Genomic DNA, 24,094 nt, shown 5'->3' on the forward strand with positions numbered 1-24,094 from the left:
ACTAAATCCTTTCAGCAAAAATATGGCAATATCGCGAAATGATCAAGTATGACACATAGAATGGAGCTGCTATCCCTGTTTAAATAAGAAAATCTCATTTCAGTAGGCTTTTTTTTTTTTGATTGATTGATACTTTTATTAGTAGATTGCACAGTACAGTACATATTCCGTACAATTGGCCACTAAATGGTAACACCCGAATAAGTTTTTCAACTTGTTTAAGTCGAGGTCCACGTTAATCAATTCATGCCTTTAATTATATTTTGATACAAATGCAATTTCACTGAGAGAATGTCATACACATACATTTTTCAAATGTTTTACTTGAACGCACGTAATTTATGTGCACAAAGTCTTAATGCTAACAGTATTATTTAATGTCTCAGTAGACTACAACTTCATCAATTCATACATCCTACATGTTACCGCCTCTTTTCAATGAACTTGTGAGTCTCCCATAGCAGCGAAATGCACATTCTACAAAAGCAAATAACCGCCGGTGACTCTAATTAAACTCAGGTTAAAAACACACCAATGCAAGCTGTGGCTGTAGGCAACCTCCTGTCCGGTCAGCATCCAGCAGCATTATCTACCACTGCATGAGCTTTGAAATAAGCAGAGCTTCTGAGCTGTGAGCATGAAACATTGACAATAAACTCATCACCACTGATGAACTTTAATATCGCTCAATATTAATATCAATCAATCAATCAATGTTTACTTATATAGCCCTAAATCACTAGTGTCTCAAAGGGCTGCACAAACCACAACACAAACCACTACGACATCCTCGGTAGGCCCACATAAGGGCAAGGAAAACTCACACCCAGTGGGACGTTGGTGACAATAATATTGGCTAAGCTTGTTCCATACCGCTAGCACAACACTTGCGATGTTGTGGAAAGTGCTTCTAAATAAATGGTCCCAATAAGTTACTAATTCCAAATAATTGTTCAAATAAAACAAATAAAAAGTTGTTATGTATACCGCTATAGTTCTGAACTCATGCTTTTGTGCATGCGTCCTATTGCAACTAGGCCTAAAATTAAAATATTAACATTTTTTCACTAAAAATTTTAGATTTTTTTTCAAATAATTTTTCCTAACTTTTTAAAGCCAATGAATACACATGACAGAGATGATAAAAAAATTGCTTTTATTTGATCAAAAACTAGTAGTTTGCATCTTACTCTTAGCAAAACAAAAAAAAGTTCATAAAGTGGGTTCTTTTTGAATGGATAAGGTGAACTTTATAGAAAATATAAATTAAAACAAAAACTAAACAGATGAGTTTTAGGTGTAATTCTGGCATATTTACTATGATGCATTTGCTCTTGTGGATCAATATGCATTGTCCTAATCCAACAAAATTATTTATTATTAGGCTTTTGTATTGAAGGCAAAACTTCTGTCGTAATACTTCTGTAAACACAATTGTATCATTTTATGCAAATAAATAAAATCCTTCTTTGAGATCGATACAGCACTAACTTAAATATTCTGTGTTAAAAAAAAAATTTATCAAAATGTAGCATTGAGACGACTATAGTATTAATCGGTGGATAAAAATACACTTTTCCAATGTATGATGGGCACCGCATCTTTATCTTCATGCGATCGTTTTCCACTTTTGCTGCTTTTTTATCATACATGGTACCTTGTATAAATCATTCCTCCACAATAAGCTAATTTTTAGTGGATGCTCTTGTTCGCCTTGTAAAGAGTTTCATTTCCCACTTTTGGCTTTACGCTTCGATATCAGATGCTGGACCAAGTTTGTTGTGCTGCTGTCTTTTTTTTAAACAAACTTTGCAGCGTGCAGTCACATCAGTTGCTACAAATCCAAAACAGCTGACAACACTTTTTTGTTTCTTTGAAACAAACGTCTCGTTCTTAGTTACGTTGGCCATGTTTTACTGGGTGTGTGAATCTCCACTAAAGAAGTGAAGGAGAAGTTAAAATGTACGGAAAAATTTAGATTTTTTAAAATCGTGTGTAACAAGAAACTTGATTTTATCGATAAACATTTTTTTTTCCCCAGGCCTAATTGCATAAAATTATATTAAATTCTGGTAGATCTGCATGGGTGTACGTGACATGCACTTGCAAACTATTTGAAACTGCAGTGTCACGTTCGGAACGCATTGTGATTCGCGGAGATGTCAACTCAAGATACACGGGACCAGACAAGCAAGGTCGCAGGTAGGAGCTGGATTTAATATATAAAATGATAAAAGAACACTGGTGCAAAGGCAAAAGAAACGCACGGGGAGCTAGGCTAACACTAGCACTGAGGTATAAGTCCAAAATTGCACGCGTCGAGCGCCCAAAAGCTAAGACGGAATTTAGCAAGCCAAAAACAGGACCAGATCATCGAACGTGAGTGTTGCATAAAGCAAGTGAAGAACTCAGACCGTCAAAGGGAGGAGGCAGGTATAAATACAGAAATGGTAATCAAAGACAGGTGTGCGTCTGGCGTAAGTGCAGGTGGAAACTATGAAGTCGCTATGGTGACGAATACAAATTAGGAAGTGCACTAACTAAGAATTGGAAGAGTCAAACCATTAACAAGAAACACAAAAGACTCAAATACAGACAAAATATGTGATCCGGGAATCGGATCACAACATGCAGCAACAGTGGCTCTGCTGGTTGCAGCCAAATAATGCACTTTGTGGCTTTAAGACAGGGGTAGGGAACCTATGGCTCTAGAGCCAGCTGTGGCTCTTTTGATGACTGCATCTGGCTCTCGGAAAAATCTGAGCTGACATTGCTTAACACGATAAGTAATGAATAATTCCACTTGTAATCACAGTGTTAAAAACAATGTTCAAAATATAAAACATTGTCATGCATTTTTATGTTCAAGAGGTTGCGTTAATGGTAAGAAGTAATTTATTTATTATTGGTTAGTGTGGGGCTTGCCCTCCTGGGGGTTCTTCAGACCACCAAGAGCCTGTTTTAGAGTTCCAATATTGTTTTATTTTAGTTTTCTCTCAGTTGCATTACAGCAATTGTCTTTTTCTCTTTCGTCCTCACTCACGCTCCGGCTCCAGCCCCAACCCTGTCTCTCCTCCTGGCTGCTGCTTATAACAGAGCGACAGGTGATTAGATAAAAAGGCCCTGTCGTAGATTTCGAAGCCGGTCCTGGCAACATCCCGCTTTGCTGCAGGCCCGCATGCCACGCCCCCTCCACAGTTAGCTTCAGAATAACAATGTTAGTACAGAGAATAAGAGACTTATTATACTCTGGAAATGTTGGTCTTACTTAAAAAATGCTCTCGATTAGTTGTGTTCAGTGTTAAAAAAAATATTATATGGCTCTTAGGAAAATACATTTTAAAATATTTGGCTTCTTGGCTCTCTCAGCCAAAAAGGTTCCCGACCCCTGCTTTAAGACATTATTAAATAACAATGCATTATGATGCCTATGTGATAAAAAAATGATTCTGTCTTCATAAAGTCCTAGTTCTGGACTGTGACCCCGACATCCCTGCTGTGATACCACTTCATTTCATTCATCGCTCCTATGGATTATTCATGCCGCTCTAAACTATCCCAAATGCAATCATACAAATAAATAATTGAAATGTGGGTAACAATGTCAAAAAGAGTAATTTAATGTCACCACATAGCTTTTTTTTTTTTTCTTTTGCTTTATTACATCTGATGCCAAGGCCCGCATGACTGAGCACTCTTACTCTAGGAATGGCGCCGAATGATTATGCATGCCGATAATTAATCTGATGAATATTTATAACCACTTAAACACACTGTAATGGACTGATTAAGCAGCCCAAGTTTGAATTAGTGCGCTTTTTGAATAATGACGGAGTAACTTTTCGTTTCCGCGTTAATGTTCTTTAAATGCGGAGCCTTTTTCCCCCACCTTGGCTTCTGTCGCTAATTCAAAGCGGCGCAGCAACATTAGAATGGAACATGGCAATTATCACCTTTTTATCTTGGGTGGCTCGCTCGCTCTTACCTTCCCTCTGTTGCTGGGGGATGATGGTCGGTTGCTGTGGGAACGCTTGGCTGATTGGCGCATAGGCGGCAGGGTAGGCTGCTGTTGCGAAAGGGGGGATAGATGAAGCAAGAACGAGCAGGGGGATTTCTCGCATCTGCCTTTTTCATATTTGATGCAACAAAGTAAGCGTTAGGGAAGACTTAGTATTTTAATGAGGGCTGATGTCAGACAGCAAGAAAGTCGTTTCTCATGTTGGCTTTGACAAGTCAGATTCTTTGTGTACTTGGGGAATAATAACACGTGTGTGTGTGTGTGTGGGTCGCAAAAATCCTAATGTAAAGTAGCCTAATCTGGTGGTAATTACAGCTATCTTTACTTGTCATAGTGTGACAGACACACACACAGAAAGAAAGAGAGAGGGATTGGAGTAACAGGAGGAGGCTCACCTGCGTAGTGTTGGACGCCGGCGTAAGCCTGCTGAAGAGGGTCGGCCACCGTCGGACTCTGTGCTGCAAGAGAGGCAGGGCCAGGTGGGGAAACAAAGAGGGTATGGAAAGTTGTCAAGGCAGGATCTGTTTCAGCAGCACAGATGTTCCAGTGTGGTTTAGACTGTGGAAATGTACAAATGGTACTATATGGAACAACTCTTTAAAGCGGGCCTGGGCAATTATTTTGACTCGGGGGGCCAAATTTAGAGGAAAAAAATGTGTCGGGGGTAGGGGTGTAACGGTACACAAAAATTTTGGTTCGGTACGTACCTTGGTTCAGAGGTCACGGTTCGGTTCATTTTCGGTACAGTAGGAAAACAACAAAATATAAACATTTTTGGTAATTTATTTACCAAATTTGCAAAATCTTCCAACAAAAATATTTTTCTCAGTGGAGTATTTGATGTGAAGTAATCCGAATCTTGGATAGGTCAATAATTCATAATAACATTGATTTTGATTCAATCTTTTTCAAGACTTGGACTTGGGCGTGGATTGTTTTCCCGATGCAAAGGAAAATTGGCACGAGCGAGACGAGAATGTAAGTACATATTTATTTATACTAACAAACTACAAACAAAGGAAGCAAACGAAAGGCGCACACGAGGGCAGAGAACAAACTTGACTAGAAAACAAAACTAACACTATGATATGACTACACTGAAAAAAAATAACTCATAAGATTTACTTGAAAAAATTATTGTAAGTATTTTCACGCAAATTATTTAAGTAAAATGTAATGCTACAATATCAAGTAACAGTCACTTGCCAGTATCAAGTAAATTCTACTTACCATATAACATAACAGTTGTGAAGATATTAAGTAACAGTTACTTAATTACGTCCAAGTTTTAAGTTATATTTATCCAAACAAATTAAGTAAAGTCTACTTGTTTTTCATCGGCAGAAAATAATTTTTCTCATAATTTTAAGAAAATTTTATATACCGTATTTCCTTGAATAGCCGTCGGAGCGTTAGTTATCTTAAAACCTCTTCCCACTCATGCGCCTATCAATGGCATGCAGTAAAAAATTGAGTGTGATGATAAAACTTTAGTAAAAAATTATTCTGCTACCGTGACATGATGGTTTTGCTGCTTCTTATGCGAGATTGCAATGCATACTTGGTCAACAGCCATACCTTTTACACTGACGGTTGTGATATGAACACCTTTAACATTCTTACTAATATGCGCCACACTCTGTGAACCCACACCAAACAAATTTCTGGAGAACATCGACTCTGTAACACATTATAAACCTAAGATAAGAATTACCCATAATGCCACCTTGCAGTGCTCTGTGAAGTGATTCTAACGGCCAGAGCAGAGCCAGTCGGCCAGAGCCTGTTGTGTTGTGCGCATGCGTCGTCGTGCATGCGTTTCAAAACACTAGATTTTCAGAGTAAAGTTTATGTAATATTTTTAGGTTTATGTACGTACAACTATTAAACATTTAAATAGTAAGAGGAAACTTTCGTAAAACTTACTCTTCCCCCATAATTCATGTATTACGTTAATAAAATGTTTAATTTTACTTAAGAAACTCTAGTTCTTACTGAATGTTGAAAATATTAGGTATAAATTATGACAGTTACTCTAATAGAGTTTACAGCACCAAAAAGTAACTTTTTTCAGTGTATAGACAAAAACTAAACTCAACAACTGTGACATAACAAAACCAAAAACTTAATTGGCATGAGCAGGAGAGAAACTATGGGCAGAGAGATTAGCAGGCATGGCATGAAAGGAGTAGGGGTAAAGTCACCAGGCTGACTTCCTGGCAATTTACGGTTTAAATAATAGCTATGATAAGTGAACACAGGTGTGAGAAATGAGGACAGGGGCGTGACATAAGGACAAGGTGAAAACTAATGAGTTGCTATGGTAATAACACTGACAAGGAAGTGCAGGAACAAGAACTGAATGTCCAAAAAAAAAAACCCGAACATGACCAAAACAAAACATGATCCCTAAGACGTGACATTATTATGTTTGAGCAATGACAGTTTAAAAGAAAAAAAAAAAGTTTGGTTTTATTAATCAACGTTGCATATTTTTCTAAATTGTATTTAGCCTTCAAGGTTTTTTATTTCACTTTTGTTTATGGTTTTGTTTATTTTAGTAGTATTTTTAGAATGTGCCGTGGGCCTTTAAAACATTAGCTGTGGGCCGAAAATGGCTTCCGGGGCACACTTTTGACACCCCGGCTTTGAATTAATAAAAAATAAAATCTGATAAATCTATGGGTAAAAAGTAGAGCCTGGCAACGCATGCGCGTTTATCATAACTCTCTCGCTAGCTCTAACTCTGCCCCTCCCTCACGAATGCTGCTGCGTGCACAATTAGTTTTGTTTTTAACCCCTTCTTAACCCTGAACGTACATTGAAAGCACACGCAACCCTAACCTGAAATGCCGGACATTTGAGGCATTTAAGAAACTCCACCCGGACAGCCCCGCAAAAGAGGACATATCCGGTGAAAAGAGTAGGTATGGTCAGTCTATCATAGCCCAGTCGTTGTTAGCATGCCGTGTGTAGAGCCTCGGTGTGCATTGTTTACACAACGTGCGGTACGCTACTTAATATGTCCGTGTGGAAACTCGTTCGGTAGACCTCCGAACCGAACAGAAACCCCCGTACTGAAACGGTTAAATACAAATACACGTACCGTTACACCCCTAGTCTGGCCGCCGGTACATCTATATTTACAAACACTAATACAAAACCTCAGAATAATGTCTGAACGCTAAAAACGATACGACAAAATGGAATTAATTTTTGTTTTTGCTGAATGAGACACCCAGAATGTACAGGAAAATATGGAATGTGGGATTTACAATATTAACTATGAACAATAAAACACTGAATATTGAAAACATATGAACGTCACCTGCAGGCATTACACTGCAGGGTTTTATCACTCTTTCTTGTCTCTCCTTCTCACAGACAGAAAGAGCACCTATTTACAAACGTCACATACTTGTCGCGTCATACACCCTCACATGAGAGGTAGCAGCATGGGTAACATTAGCTGTGATGCTAGTGGAGTGTTGCGAGTGGTAATACGAGAGAGAGAAGGTGCCAATCTGGTAACAAATGAAGGAATAATTAATTCCTAAGAAAAACAACATGGGATCCATCGTCTGGCGGTGGTTTGGCTTCAAGCTGGAAGATGTCGAACAAGTGTGGGACAAAAGCGTTAAAGTAGCACCTAATGCTAATTTTTAGCATCATTTGAAAAGTCAACCGCTAAAGAATGAAGAGTGCTTGAAACTGCATATCAACATCTCCATTCAGTGCCACACCCACAAAATGGCGAAGCAACCATTTCCAGATCGTATGAAAAAAATTGTCAACAACAGAATTTAATAACGTCCGTAATAAACTACCACATAGCAAAGGACGAACACAATTTGATTTCCTATTATGCAGATCATTTTTATTTGACAGTTATTGAAATATCTTGTGTGACATCATGCACAAAAGTGCACTTTATTTGTTTTAAACCATTGTAGTTGCATTCTGTACAAAAAGTGCACTTTAATTTAGTGTTGTTTTGATGTGTCATCTTAGTGACATCATGCACAAAAGTGCACTAATAGCTTGTTTTAAAATGTCTCTGACAATCTTGCACTTTCTGTTTTGAAATGACATGAATCTTTGTGTCCTGTGATGAGGTGGCGACTTGTCCAGGGTGTACGACGCCTTCCGCCCGATTGTAGCTGAGATAGGCACCAGTGTCCCCCGCGGCCCCAAAAGGAAATAAGCGGTAGAAAATGGATGGATGAATGAATATTTGTGCCACTGCATAAATGTTTACTAAATACAGTTTTGGTAAATTGACTTAATTGTGGTTTCCCTCGCTGCATGAAAGTTTAAAATGAGCATATATTAATGTAGTATGAACAAGAATGTTTTAATGTAGACACATAGAATCATCATACTGCTGTGATTATATGTATCAAGTGTTCATTCCAGACTAAAGCAAAATATGGAGATATATATCGTGTATTGCGATATGGCTTAAAAATATTGAGATATTAATGAAAGGCCATATCGCCCAGCCCTACATCTGATGTATCTTTACTTTTTAGAACTTGGTTGTAAAAATCTCTTTCCGAATCTGTCCAAGACATCCGCATTTCAGGCTGACACTCTGTGAAAACGCTCCCCACCCACACATTTTAATGCCTCGTCTGAGCTGCTGTGACTTAGATTATGATAGTAACTAATTAAATTGCCATAGCAACTAGTATATCATGCAAAAGCGCGGATTTCAACCATTCAAATACTTTGTATAGTTCAAGACTTACGGTAATTTAAAAACATCACCGCATATCATAATGGCGGCTTTAGTTTCGATTTTAAAGATCTAAAACAACTATTTGGGAATGTCCGGCGGGCCAGATTGAAAAGCTTAACAGGCCGCATGCGGCTCCCGCCAAGTCTGCTCTAAAGGGTGGAGCTAGTCACATTAGAGCAGGGCAATTCGACTGAATTCTCTCTTCACAATTATTCATATTTTGATAAGCAGCATCTTACAGTAGTATGAAGTAGACATTTGTTTCTGGTTTACTTCTTTCGTCAGAGTTATACAGTTCAGAAAAAAAAAGCCCTGTCAGTACTGCCGTGAACGTTGGTTTTCAGGAGGCTAAAATGTCCATACAATGATCTGCCTATGTCTTTACACTCCGACAGTCTTTTTTCAAAATTGTTCTTCCTTCTGTATGTCCTCTACAAAATATAGGATTTGGAGCAAAATATGTTGCCATTCAAGCAACGTTATCATGGACGCCCCTGCTTATTTCAGCAAGCCGCGTGTTACAACAGCTTGGCTTCATAGTAAAAGAGTGCGGGTACTAGACCGGCCTGAGACCCCGGACAGTTGAACAACTTAAACTGAACATCAAGAAAGAATGGGAAAGAATTCCACCTGAAAAGCTTCAAAAATTGGTTTCCTCTGTTCCCAAATGTTTACGGAGTGTTGTTAAAAGGAAAGGCCATGTAACACAGTGGTAAACATGCCACTGTGCCAACTTTTTTGCAATGTGTTGCTGACATTAAATTCTCAGTTAATGATAATTTGCACAAAAAAAAACACGTTTTTCAGTTTGAACATGAAATATCTTGTCTTTACAGTCTATTTAATTGATAATAAGTTGAAACGAATTTGAAAATTATTGTATTCTTTTTTTTTTTTTAATTTACAAATTACACAATGTGCCAACTGGTTTTGGGTTGTGTATATTGCATGTTGTTCCGGTCTGTGTTATGACAATTGCTGTTTGTTTTTCTTTGATTTTGTTAGATTGTGTTTTTTCACGCAATATTTTGGTATTGGAGCACTCTAGATTAGATCGTTGTTGTCGGACAGAATTGTTGTTTTTAGGGCTGGGCGGTTAAAACGATATTCACATATATCGTGATAGACACATAATCGATATCAAAAAATATGTTTTCAATAAAATGTTCGATTTTTTTTGTTTTGTTTTTTTGTTGTTGAGAGTTGTCCAGCAAGGTTGGTTACATGGCATTCACTCTTGGGTAACTTAAAGTGATCACGGATCAGTGGGAGTGACACGCTAACAGCCAGTCACGTGAAGGCATCACATTTTGTTAACTTGTGGTTGATTCTTTGCACTGACTGAGAAGAGAAATTGAAAATGAGTGCTGTACAGCAGTGGTCCCCAACCACCGGGCCGCAGCCACGGCTCAATTGGTACCGGGCGCTAGAGATGCGCGGATAGGCAATTATATCATCCGCAACCGCATCACTAAAGTCGTCATCCACCCGGCATTCACCCGCACCAACATTTTATCTGAACCGCAACCGCCCGCCACCCGCCCGTTGTTATACATCCGGAGTCGGCGACCTTTACCACTAAAAGAGCTAATTTGACCCGTGTCACAAAGTAAAGAAGGCAATGGGAGCCGCTAACGTTCTCGCGAATATCCGATAGTGCTCATTCAGGTAACGGGAATAAGGGCGTGCTGTGAACCCATTGCCTTTAACACCTTCACCAACATGTACGAACTGTTTGCCAGTCCAGCAACATGCTGTATGCAGCTTCCGCAAACACACTTACAAGATTGAAGGGCATACTGGGTGATACAGAGTACACTAATGGTTGTGATATAAACAATTTTAACACTCTTACTAATATGCGCCACACTGTGAAGTCACACCAAACAAGAATGACAAACATATTTCGGGAGAACATCCTCATAGTAACAGAACATAAACGCAACACAACAAATACCCAGAATCCTTTGCATCCATGAAACTTCCTGAATATATTTTACAACCCCGCGCCCCCAACCCCGCCCACCTTACTGAAGCACGGGGGGTTTGCTGCTAGTGGGGTGTATAATATAGTCAGGATTTGTCATGGATGCAAAGGATTCTGGGTATTTGTTGTGTTGCGTTTATGTTGTGTTACTGTGAGGATGTTCTCCCGAAATGTGTTTGTCAGTCTTGTTTGGTGTGGCTTCACAGCGTGTCGCATATTAGTAAGAGTGTTAAAATTGTTTATATCACAACCATTAGTGTACTCTGTATCACCCAGTATGCCTTGCAGTCGTGTGCTTGTGTCAGTGGAAGCCACACACAACATATTGCTGGACTTGCGAGTAAATTGTACATGTTGTAGAAGGTGTCAAAGGCAAAGGCTTCATAGCACGCCCTAATACTTAATAACTGGGTGACTGCCGGCAGACATTCTTGAAAATATTCACGTCAACTAATGTCTTCTTCGCTTTTTGACACGGGTCCAAAATGGCTCTTTAAACGATAAAAGTTACCGATCTCTGAACCATGTATATCATATATTTCAAAATGGTTCAACCGCCACCCGCCCGAATCTATTTAAATTCTATTTTTTCGTCATGTCACCCGCCCGACCCGCGGTTTATCCGCGGACTCCGCGGATGAGTCCGCAAACCGCGCATCTCTACCAGGCGCAGAATAATTTATTATTATTATTATTATTATTATTATATTTATTTTTATTTTTATTAAATCAACATAAAAAAACACAATATACACTTACAATTAGTGCACCAACCCAAAAAAACCTCCCTTTTTCATGACAAAAACCTCCCAAAATAAGAATTCCCCCCGCTGGGCCGCGGGACAAATTATCAAGCGTTGACCGGTCCGCAGCTACAAAAAAGTTGGGGACCACTGCTGTAGAGCACCAATAAATTGTCAATAAAACAGGAGAAGTCAGTATGGCATGTTTTTGGATAAAAAATAGGAACAATTGTTAATATTGACCAATATGACTTATCGTGATATAATATTCAGTAGGGGTGTGGGAAAAAATCGATTCGAATACGAATCGAATTGTTTACGTTGTGGGATTCAGAATCGATTCTCATTTTTAAAAAATCTATTTATTTTATTTTTTATTTTATTTAATTTTTTTTTAATCAATCCAACAAACCACTACACAGCAATACCATAACAATGCAATCCAATTCCAAAACCAAACCTGACCCAGCAACACTCGGAACTGCAATAAACTGAGCAATTGAGAGGAGACACAAACACGACAAAGAACAAACCAAAAGTAGTGAAACAAAAATGAATATTATCAACAACAGTATCAATATTAATTATAATTTCAGCATAGCAGTGATTAAAAGTCCCTCACTGACATTATCATTAGACATTTATAAAAATAATAAAAAACAACAATAGTGGCTTACACTTGCATCGCATCTCATAAGCTTGACAACACACTGTGTCCAATGTTTTCACAAAGATAAAATAAGTCCTATTTTTGGTTCGTTTAATAGTTAAAACAAATTTACATTATTGCAATCAGTCGATAAAACATTGTCCTTCACAATTATAAAAGCTTTTTTTAAAAAAAAATCTACTACTCTGCTAGCATGTCAGCAGACTGGGGTAGATCCTGCTGAAATCCTATGTATTGAACGAATACAGAATCGTTTTGAATCGGAAAAAGATAATTTTTAATCGAGAATCGAATCAAATAAATCGATATATTATCGAATCGTGACCCCAAGAATCGATATTGAAACGAATCGTGGGACACCCAAAGATTCACAGCCCTCATATTCAACCATATTGCCAAGCCCTATGTGTGTGATGTCTAGATGTGTTATTATCGAAGCAAACCATACACATCAATCAAAACTGCTCAATGCCTGCTTTTTTCATCCCCGTGTGAGGGGTCTGTTTCAGATGAAAATCTTTCTGTGTACTAGACCTAACTCAGCAGTGTTTGCGCCTTTTGCACAGCAAGAATGATATTGACTATTTCAGTGCCGTAATGCACTTTTACTGAATGGTCTCCTGCCACAATGATTGCCAACCCGCCCACAAACCTCATGCCTGCATGCCAGTTGGCGTTCCAAACTTTACCCGTGGCTAGTTGAAAGTGAACAGCAGCATTTTGTGGAAATTTGGCAAAATCTACTGCAGGGACCCATTGGGGGGTGCAATATCCCACCGGGAGATGGCGGATATTTGGGTTGTCATCTCGCTCCGTTCTTCAAAATTGCCTGTTCGACCCAGATGTTTGCATCAAATATTAATAAGGTGCCAAACAAACCGCTTTGTAGTTGATTACAATGGCCACTCTCTTTGCATAATGCACACACAGGGGAGTACGAGTCCTGTCACTCCTCCAGGAATCATTCCCAGACAGCATCAAGGAGCCGAGGACAGGCTGACACACGTCAAATTAACCAGAATGGATTGAAGGATGAAATGATGGATTCATCATCATAGTGGGGTCGGCCGCTCTGAAATCTGCCAAAGACTCGGTAGCCTGGCCCCTGAAGCTTAAAACGCTTCAAATCAAAAATACATGTCACTGAAGGGTAAAGTAGGGGGCCGGGGGACCTCCCGTCAATGTTAAAACGAAGCATGTGACACAACTCAACCTGTCACCGGTGACACATCGTTAATCAGGTGATGTTGTCATTGTTATAAAGACGACACACCGTGGCTGCAAACTCACCTGGGTACGGGTGAATGCCGTTGGTGTAGATGGGCTCCGACGTGGGTTGCCCGTTGCTTTGGGGCGCCAGGGCGCTGAATCCGTTTACTCCGATGGGGGCGCCTATGCTGGGGACAGCTGTTGCAGAGATGCCTGGGGGCGTGCTGGTGCCTGCAAATACAGACCCCGTTTCCATATGAGCTGGGAAACTGTATTAGATGTAAATATAAAAAGAATGCAATGATTTGCAAATCATTTTTCAACCCATATTCAGTTGAATATGCTACAAAGACAACATATTTGATGTTAAAACTGATAAACATTTTTTATTTTTGCAAATAATCATTAACTTTAGAATTTGATGCCAGCAACACGTGACAAAGAAGTTAGGAAAGGTGGCAATAAATACTGATAAAGTTGAGGAATGCTCATCAAACACTTATTTGGAACATCCCACAGGTGTGCGGGCTAATTGGGAACAGGTGGGTGCCATGATTGGGTATAAAAACAGCTTCCCAAAAAATGCTCAGTCTTTCACAAGAAAGGATGGGGCGAGGTACACCCCTTTGTCCACAACTGCGTGAGCAAATAGTCAATCAGTTTAAGAACAACGTTTCTCAAAGTGCAATTGCAAGAAATTCAGGGATTTCAACATCTACAGTCCGTAATATCATCAAAAGGTTCAGAGAATCTAGAAAAATCCCTCCACGTAAGCGGCATGGCTGGAAACCAACATTGAATGACTGTGACTTTCGATCCCTCAGACGGCACTGTATCAAAAACCGACATCAATCGCTAAAGGATTCCACCACATGGGCTCAGGAACACTTCAGAAAACCACTGTCACTAAACACAGTTTGTCGCTACATCCGTAAGTGCAGGTTAAAGCTCTACTATGCAAAGCAAAAGCCGTTTATCAACAACATCCAGAAACGCCGCCAGCTTCTCTGGGCCCGAGATCCTCTAAGATGGACTTATGCAAAGTGGAAAAGTGTTCTGTGGTCTGATGAGTTCACATTTCAAATTGTTTTTGGAAATATTCGACATTGTGTCATCCGGACAAATGGGAAGCGAACCATCCAGACTGTTATCAACGCAACCTTCCAAAGCCAGCATCTGTGATGGTATGGGGGTGCATGGGTAACTTACACATCCGTGAAGGCACCATTAATGCTATAAGATACATACAGGTTTTGGAACAACATATGCTTCCATCTAAGCGCCGTCTTTTTCAGCAAGACAATGCCAAGCCACATACAGCATGTGTTACAACAGTGTGGCTTCGTAAAAAAAAAAAAAGAGTGCGGGTACTTTCCTGGCCCGCCTGCAGTCCAGACCTGTCTCCCGTTGAAAATGTGTGGCGCATTATGAAGCGTAAAATACGACAGCGGAGACCCCAGACTGTTGAACGACTGAAGCTCTACATAAAACAAGAATGGGAAAGAATTCCACTTTCAAAGCTTCAACAATTAGTTTCTTCAGTTCCCAAACGTTTATTGAGTGTTGTTAAAAGAAAAGATGATGTAACACAGTGGTGAACATGCCCTTTCCCAACTACTTTGGCACGTGTTGCAGCCATGAAATTCTTAGTTAATTATTATTTGCAAAAAAATAATAAAGTTTATGAGTTTGAACATTAAATATCTCGTCTTTGTAGTGCATTCAAGGGATTTGCAAATCATTGTATTCTGTTATCAACGGATTTTGTACGAAAAAGAGTCCATTGACAACCTTTGTATGTGGACAATATGATCAAGTCCTGGTACACCATGTTCTTGTCTCTCAGAAGTGTTGTAAATGACAGGCAAAATTCCCCAGGAAAGTGCAGTTCCCTTTAAAGTCAAAGCTGACATGCCATATTGTAAATGCACGTTTGAAATACATAAAAACCATAACCAACGGCATTTGTCGACATAGAATTTAAGACCCAAGGGGGATTTTCGGTGAAAAATTAATTCATTTATGTTGTGTCGTATTGTTAATGTCCTTATTCGCACGAACTGTCTAGTAACACAACATTAATATATGCACACATTAACTTCCTGTTCATCGCAAAATAACCTTAAAAATAAAAGCATTGCAGCATCACATCAACCAGGGTTCCACAAGTGCAATAAACATAACTAATACTTCACAGCCAGTAACATATATGCAAGGTAAAAGTTGGAGTCATGTGAAAACATAGGTAAACATAACAAAAACAGGACTTGAGCAATGCAATCAAAATATTTTACTTGTGTGAATGATCTTGATCTTGTTCGGTTGGCATGTTTTCTTTTATACATTGCATTCCATATTTTAGTTCGTGTTACTTGAAAATACAGTACAACACAAATAAGTATATTTACCTTGACTAACAGTTTTGAATTTTTCCTATAGGTTTTTGGAACGTATGCGAGAGACAACTATTTCAATTTAATGTTCAAGTCAACGGTGGTAAAAGGTTTATTCAAATTTATTAAAGTAACTTAAAAAATGTTGCCGTCTTAAAAAAAAAAAATGGAAATGTTATGGTGTTGCATAACGCAAAAAAATATTAAAATGCAAGACATAAACACAGATGTAACATTTACCTTTAAAAACGTGTGTAATATAATGTGAAATACATGCATCCATCAATCTATTATCTGTATTGATTGTTTTATTAGGGCAGTGGTTCTCAAATGGGGGTACGCGTATCCCTGGGGGTACTTGAAGGTATGCCAAGAGGTACTTGACATTTTCTTTTTTTAAATATTCTAAAAATAGCAACAATTCAAAAATCCTTTATAAATATATTTATTGAATACTAATTCAACAAAATATGAATGTAAATTCATAAACTGTAAAAAAAAAATACAATAATCCAATATTCAGTATTAACAGCTATATTTTTGTGGACATGTTCCATAAATATTGATGTTGAAGATTTCTTTTTTTTTTTAAGAAATGTTTAGAATAAAGTTCATGAATCCAGATGGATCTCTATTACAATCCCGAAAGAGGGCACTTTAAGTTGATGATTACTTCTATGTGTAGAAATCTTTATTTATAATTGAATAACTTTTTTATTTTTCCCCAAGTTTTTAGTTATTTTTATATATTTTTTTCTGAATAGTTCAAGAAAGACCACTTCAAATGAAGTGAATTATATTTATATAGCGCTTTTTCTCTAGTGACTCAAAGCGCTTTATATTGTGAAACCCAATATCTCATTTTTACATTTAAACCAGTGTGGGTGGCACTGGGAGCAGGTGGGTAAAGTGTCTTGCCCGAGGACACAATGGCAGTGACTAGGATGGCAGAAGCGGGGATCGAACCTGCAACCCTCAAGTTGCTGGCACGGCCGCTCTACCAACCGAGCTATACCCCCCAAAAATGAGCAATATTTTGCACTTTTATACAATTTAATAAATCAGAAACTGATGACATAGTGCTGTATTTTACTTCTTTATCTATTTTCTTTTCAACCAAAAATGCTTTGCTCTGATTAGGGGGTACTTGAATTAAAAAAATGTTCACAGGGGTACATCACTGAAAAAAGGTTGAGAGCCACTGTATTAGGGTGTTACAGTTATTCTGGAGCCTACTATATATAACATATTTCCTTATAATTAGTATTTAAAAACTGTATTAACACAGCGTTAATAGCGATGTTAAACACACTATCATAAAACACATTTTCATTGGCTGTTGATGTGACACACTTAATTAAAGTACATGCAAGGAAACCCATTTAATCTAACGTCATAAAGTGTATTTACGAGGCTGTAAGTGGACAGTTTGATGTACAATTAAGAGCTGCATTATTGCGCCTTTTAAACAAAATTGGCACACTTCCATTATCGTTAAATTAATCCCATCAAAACATCCAACAACCAACATACAAGTCCCCATCGAATCATAACATATTGGGATTATGGAAATAAATGTTGGTGCGTATTTGAAAATGCCATTCGTCCTATGAGCCAAATATAAATGTAAAAAACTGTCGAACATGATTTGGATTTAGAATGCAGCATTTCCACTACTTTGCTTCATGATGTCACCTTGTCAGCTTCCTTTTGTGCTGATGGATTTTTTTATTATTTCCCAAATCCGAGGCAAAGGACGTTTAAGGCATCTGGGATTACGTTTGATAGGCGATACCTGGTGTATGTAGGCCTTATGGATTACAAATGCTCCGTGCGGCGTGGAGCCACTTTATTTAATACATTAGCAATGACCCTGCCTTTCAGGCGGCCTGCCTTCTTAGTGTCGAGCCGTCAACGCCGCTCGTGACAACGGCCGAGAAGGTAGTTCGGGCCCGGGTCCGGGATTATCGAGCGCAAATCTTTTTGCTCCTGTTTCCGCTAAGCCAAGGACTCGGCATCCAAAGTCATCAGGATTGGCAGCGTTCCCGGACGACGCCGTCGCAGAGGCGTGGAGCGAGCGACTGACAGCGAGGCGTTGAGAGAGATAATGAGAGCGAGAGGTAATGCGGCTGCCAATGAATGTGAGGGTTGTACAAGTCCTCACGACAGGCCTCCTTCAAAGCAAGGCTTGGTCGGCTTCCGAGAGCCCTCAGAATGCAGCCTTAAAAGATGGAACAAGGGCATATGGAGAACGGCCTTGGATGAATTTGTTACATAAATTACTTACATATCAGTGCTGGGAATGATTGCAAATACTTCTTTTTTACCTATTGATGCATTCTGTTTTCAAACTTTGAAAAGTACCTACTTTTTGGGGAAATACGGAATAAATAAAATAAACACAACTGATGCAACTTTTGCACAAGAGCCACTTGTTACGGGTTAAAACCTTGATATTGGGGGTTTTTAATCTTTGAGCGAACACTCCCTACTGTTGAAGGATGCTGATATGTTTAAGAGTTATTCCTTTTTACATCGCAATGTTTAGAGTTGCTAGTATTTTTCCTTTGCGTATTCTACCTGTCTCTCTTTGTTTTCCGATCCCAGGTTAGTGTCGTAATCCATCGGAATGTGAAGACAACCCCCACATATCTCTCACCTTATGGTGGGCTTTCTTTTGTGTGAAAAGAGTGTGTTTTTCCCTTGGAATGCCAGATCAGCTAGAGAAGCCGATATGAATGTATCGGTTAAGTTGACCTCCTAAAGCTTCAGTAAAACTTGAAAATATTCCAATTCCGTCTTGATGGTCCTTCTTACTCAGCATATATGTCATCAAAAGAACTTGGGATTGACCAGTATCTTGGATTCTCTGGGAGGAAAAACTGGTCCGACGCAACACTACCTATTAATCTTGCACGAAATTATGAAAAGTACCTTATTTTTGCAATATTAACACTATTCAAATAACAGTATTGTGCCGCTAATAGCAAACTGGCAGCTAGCGTGCAAATTTGCTAGCTGGCAACTGGTGGACCAATCACGAGATGACTTCTGATGTGCTAATCGCTAGCTGGCAACTGGCGCGCTAATTGCTATTTGCAAGCTAGCCCATTAATCACATGCTGGCAACATGAGCGCCAATCGCTCGCTGACGACAAGGGCGCTAATCACGAGCTGAGAACTGGAATGCTGATCGTTAGCTGGCAACTGGAGCGCTAATCACTAGCTGACAACTAAAAAGCTCATCCTGAATGGTAACATGAACATAATAATATCATTATTTAGTCGTTATTTTATGTTATTCATATGACATTAAATGACAGTGCGTTGGCTCAATGTTTGTGTGTATTTAAAGACACCCGATTCCGATCTTGTTATGTTGTTCATTTTCCCGCAAAAAATAGGCAAAGTATGTACTAAAAAGTATACATGTTGATAGTGGATTTGAAGCGACCATGTGTAGTTAGCTAATACCGAGTGTGATCACGCTGCTTCAATACTCAGTTATGTTTAAATTAGCATCGTAACGCTGTCTTTGTTGTTTGCTAATAATGTTTAAAGGGAACTGCACTTTTTTGGAACTATGTTTATCATTCAAAAATTTGAGATGTCCGATAATATCGGACTGCCGATATTATCGGCCGATAAATGCTTTAAAGTGTGATATCGGAAATTATCGGTATCGGTTTCAAAATTATCGGTGTCGGTTTCAAAAAGTAAAATTCATGACTTTTTAAAACGCTGCTGTGTACACGGGCGGAGGGAGAAGTACAGAACGCCAATAAACCTTAAAGGCACTACCTTTGCGTGCCGGTCCAATCACATAATGCCCACGGCTTTTCACACACACGGGGGAATGCAAATCATACTTGGTCAACAGCCATACAGGTCACACTGAAGGTGGCCGTATAAACAACTTTAACACTGTTACAAATATGCGCCACACTGTGAACCACTACCAAACAAGAATGACAAACACATTTCGGGAAAACATTCGCACCGTAACACAACATAAACACAACAGGACACATACACAGAACCCCTTGCAGCACTAAAAAATAAAAAAAATAAAAAAATAAAATAAAATCTGATAAATCTATGGGTAAAATGTAGAGCCTGGCGACGCATGCGCGTTTATCATAACTCCCTCGCTATCTCTAACTCTGCCCCTCCCTCACGAATGCTGCCGCGTGCACAAATTAGTTTTGTTTTAACCCCTTCTTAACCCTGAACGTACATTGAAAGTACACGCAACCCTAACTTAAAATGCCGGACATTTGAGGCATTTAAGAAACTCCACCCGGACAGCCCCGCAAAAGAGGACATATCCGGTGAAAAGAGGAGGTACGGTCAGTCTATCGTAGCCCAGTCATTGTTAGCATGCCGTGTGTTGTGCCTTGGTGTGCATTGTTTACACAACGTGCGGTACGCTACTTAAAATGTACGTGTGGAAACTCGTTCGGTACACCTCCGAACCGAACAGAAACCCCCGTATCGAAACGGTTAAATTCAAATACACGTACCGTTACAACCCTAGTCTGGCCGCCGGTACATCTATTTTTACAAACACTAATACAAAACCTCAAAATAATGTCTGAATGCTAAAAACAATACGACAGACTGCCTTAAAAAACAAATGGAATTAATTTTTTTTTTTTTTGCAGAATGAGACACCCAGAATGTACATGAAAATATAAAATGTGGGATTTAAAATATTAACTATGAACAATAAAACACTGAATATTGACAACATAAACCTTAAAGGTACTATCTTTGCGTGCCGGCCCAATCACGTAATGCCCACGGCTTTTCACACACACGAGGGAATGCAATTCATACTTGGTCAACAGCCATACGGGTCACACTGAAGGTGGCTGTATAAACAACTTTAACACTGTTACAAATATGCGCCACACTGTGAACCCACACCAAACAAGAATGACAAACACATTTCGGGAGAACATCCGCACCGTAACACAACATAAACACAACAGGACAAATACACAGAACCCCTTGCAGCACTACCTCTAATATTACCCCAAACACACACACCTCAACATAGCCCCACCCACCTCAACCTCCTCATGCTCTCTAGGGTGGGCATGTCCCGATATTCCTAGCTGCTGTTTCGAGGCATGTTAAAAAAAATAATGCACTTTGTGACTTCAATAATAAATATGGCATTTTTTTCCATAACTTGACTTGATTTATTTTGGGAAATCCTGTTACATTGTTTAATGGAAGCCTTATACAATTCCCTTAACGTCCCAGTGGAATTTAAACATTTCTGGCTTTGTTGTAAGTATTTTTGATTTAACCTCGGAAGACACGTAAGAACCCCGAATATTGGGCGGTCGTACCTGAGGATGGTGTCATGGGCGTGGCCACCAGGCCATTGACATTGAAAGCTGCCATTTGCTGCATTTGCGCGGCGGCGATGGCCGCCATGGGGTTCAGGTAGGACCCTTGCGTTGCCGCCATCAGGGCTGCTTGCTGTTGCATCATCTGCTGTAGGATTAAAGATCAGCGGGGACGGGAGGGAACGGAGGGGAGGAAGGACAGAGACAAAGAGGAGGATGAAATAGCCACGGGAGCAGAACGTGTTTACTCTCACATCTCTGTTTACTTGGCCCGCGCCTTGTTCTGTCTTGGACCGAGGCGAGCGTGTTGCTGTTACCCCCCCAGCGACCCTAACGCTGTTCCCATGTCCCACCATTGCACCGCCACACCACCAATGCATACATGCTGCACTGTATAAGCAGTGCACATGCTATGCAGGGAGGGAGTTGAGAAAGATAGTGACTCCTGAGTGGGTGAGTGGGCCAATCTCACCTGTCAGGTTGAGCTGTTGGCTACCTTGTGAGTGCAAAATCTCACAGACTTCTTCTAACTCGGGCTGTGACTTTCATGTGTGAATATGAAGTGGTGGTGTCGGTGGGGCTGGGCGGTGTTTGGTTCACAGTAATGGCATACACTTTTTGAGTTTGGGGTGTCAAGGAAAATGAATGAATTTTTGAACATGCATGCTGAGGTTACGGTAGGATTTGAATTGACAAAAGTACTGACCAAAGTAAACACACAACAATGTGTTGCAGGAGTTCCCAATTGTTTTTTTTAGATTAGTGTGTAACCTACACACTAAAAAATGCTGGGTTATTTTGATAACCCAATTTATGAATTGCGAGTGTTGGGTTAAATTTTGGAGTTACTTTTATGAAGAGGAATCCATTTCTGGGAGTTTTAAGGGGATTATTTCTGGGCTTTCAAAATGATGACCCATTTTTGGGTAAAAAGCTTTATTTTTTATTTTTTTTATTTTTTTACTTTTTTCTTTAAGGGAATTTAAGTATGGATTATTCTCATTAACATTATTTTCAATCTCCCAACATTAAGTTAGCACAACTCATCTATTCGGTTAAATAATTCAACCCAATAGTTGGGAATAACCCATACTTGCCAACCTTGAGACCTCCGAATTCGGAGGTAGCGGGGGTTGTATATTGTAGCGTCCCGGAAGAGTTAGTGATGCAAGGGGTTCCGGGCATTTGTTCTGTTTTGTTTATGTTGTGTTAAGGTGCAGATGTTCTCCCAAAATGTGTTTGTCATTCTTGTTTGGTCTGGGTTCATAGTGTGGCGCAAATTTGTAACAGTGTTAAAGTTGTCTATACCAGTGGTTCTCAACATTTTTTCAGTGATGTACCCCTTGTGAACATGTAATAATCAGAGCAAAGCATTGTTAGTTGAAAAAAAGAGATAAAGAAGTAAAATACAGCACTATGTCATCAGTTTCTGATTTATTCAATTGTATAACAGTGCAAAATATTGCTCATTTGTAGTGGTCTTCTTGAACTATTTGGAAAAAAATATATAAAAGTGTCTAAAAACTTGTTGAAAATTAAACAAGTGATTCGATTATAAATAAAGATTTCTACACATAGAAGTAATCATCAACTTAAAGTGCCCTCTTTGGGGATTGTAATAGAGATCCATCTGGATTCATGAACTTAATTCTAAACATTTCTTCACAAACATTTTTTTTTTAACTTTGATATTTATGTAACATGTCCACAAAAATCTAGCTGTCAACACTGAATATTGCATTGTTGCATTTATTTTCACAGTTTATGAATTTACATTCATATATTGTTGAAGTATTATTCAATAAATACATTAATAAAGGATTTTTGAATGGTTGCTATTATTAGAATATTTAAAAAAAATCTCACATACACCTTGGCGTACCTTCAAGTACTCCCAGGGGTACCCGTACCTGCATTTGAGAACCACTGGTCTATACGGCCACCCTCAGTGTGACCTGTATGGCTGTCGATCAAGTATGCCTTGCATTCACTTGCTTGTGTGTATGGCCGTAGATATTATGTGACTGGGATGGCACGCAAAGGCATACCTTTAAGGCACGCCCCCAAAATTGTTGTCTGGTTGTAAATCGGGAGAAATTCGGGAGATTGGTTGCCCATTTGAGATCTTCGGGAGGGGCACTGAAATTCGGGATAATCCCGGGAAAATTGCGAGGATTGGCAAGTATGGAATAACCCAACACTGAGATATCTTAAATCACCATTTTGTTTGAATAATTCAACTCAAAAGTTGGGTTGAAAATTTCAACCCGAAATGTTGAGTTAATATAACTCAAATAAGGGGTTTGTTCTTTTCTGAATCAGCAGTTGGGTAAAAAATGGGATATTTTTTAACCCGATATTTTTTAGTGTGTACCTCTGCTTTTTAAGCAACACAATGCAAAACGTATGATAAAACTGCTGAGTGTTTTAATATAAAGCAAAACATTAATGCAAAAGTAACAGACTGAAAACAGTGCAAGTTATTTCATTTTAGTTCCTTATTGGCTGAAGTACAGCAAAAATAGTTCTGTTTTGTAGCAGGGTTTTTACCCATTACACTGCTTCCCTCTGATCCACTTATTTTACAAGTGTTTCCAAATAGGATACTTTAACAAATGAAGAGCTCTGGCTTCTTCTCGTTACTATTGCTAGCCATGACACCTACGAACCAAAGGCCATGCTGCACTGTAATTGAATAGAGACCAGACGTGTGACTGGACAGTTACAGTATATAACGGGGCACAGCAACCCGCGGCTCTAGAGCCACATGCGGCTCTTTAGCGGCGACGTGGTGGCTCCATGGACCTTTTTTTAAAAATGTATGAAAATGGGAAAGAAACGGGGTGAAAAATTGTATTTGTTGTAATATGGTTTCTGTAGGAGGACAAACACGACACAAAGCCTCCTAACTGTTTGAAAGCCCATTGTTTAATATGTTTGTGCTTCACTGATGAGAGTATTTGGTGAGCGCCA

At 39.2% G+C, this 24,094-nt stretch overlaps 1 protein-coding gene across 7 annotated transcripts in view; it reads right to left on the reverse strand.

Moving 5' to 3' along the window:
* The window catches only part of celf6 (CUGBP Elav-like family member 6), a 481,286-nt gene that overhangs the window by 56,195 nt on the left and 400,997 nt on the right, over positions 1-24,094 (reverse strand). For 5 of the 7 annotated variants that reach the window (XM_061877287.1, XM_061877285.1, XM_061877286.1 and 2 more), the window contains 4 exons: positions 21,122-21,269; positions 13,450-13,599; positions 4,414-4,476; positions 3,986-4,066 (listed from right to left, as the gene is read on the reverse strand). In XM_061877287.1, the coding sequence (XP_061733271.1) occupies positions 3,986-4,066; positions 4,414-4,476; positions 13,450-13,599; positions 21,122-21,269 (442 nt within the window). The remainder of the gene's footprint in view (positions 1-3,985; positions 4,067-4,413; positions 4,477-13,449; positions 13,600-21,121; positions 21,270-24,094) is intronic. The other 2 variants (XM_061877284.1, XM_061877283.1) reach the window with 2 other exon arrangements.

This window comes from Nerophis ophidion, linkage group LG02, assembly GCF_033978795.1.
Source record: "Nerophis ophidion isolate RoL-2023_Sa linkage group LG02, RoL_Noph_v1.0, whole genome shotgun sequence".
Lineage (NCBI taxonomy): Eukaryota > Metazoa > Chordata > Actinopteri > Syngnathiformes > Syngnathidae > Nerophis > Nerophis ophidion.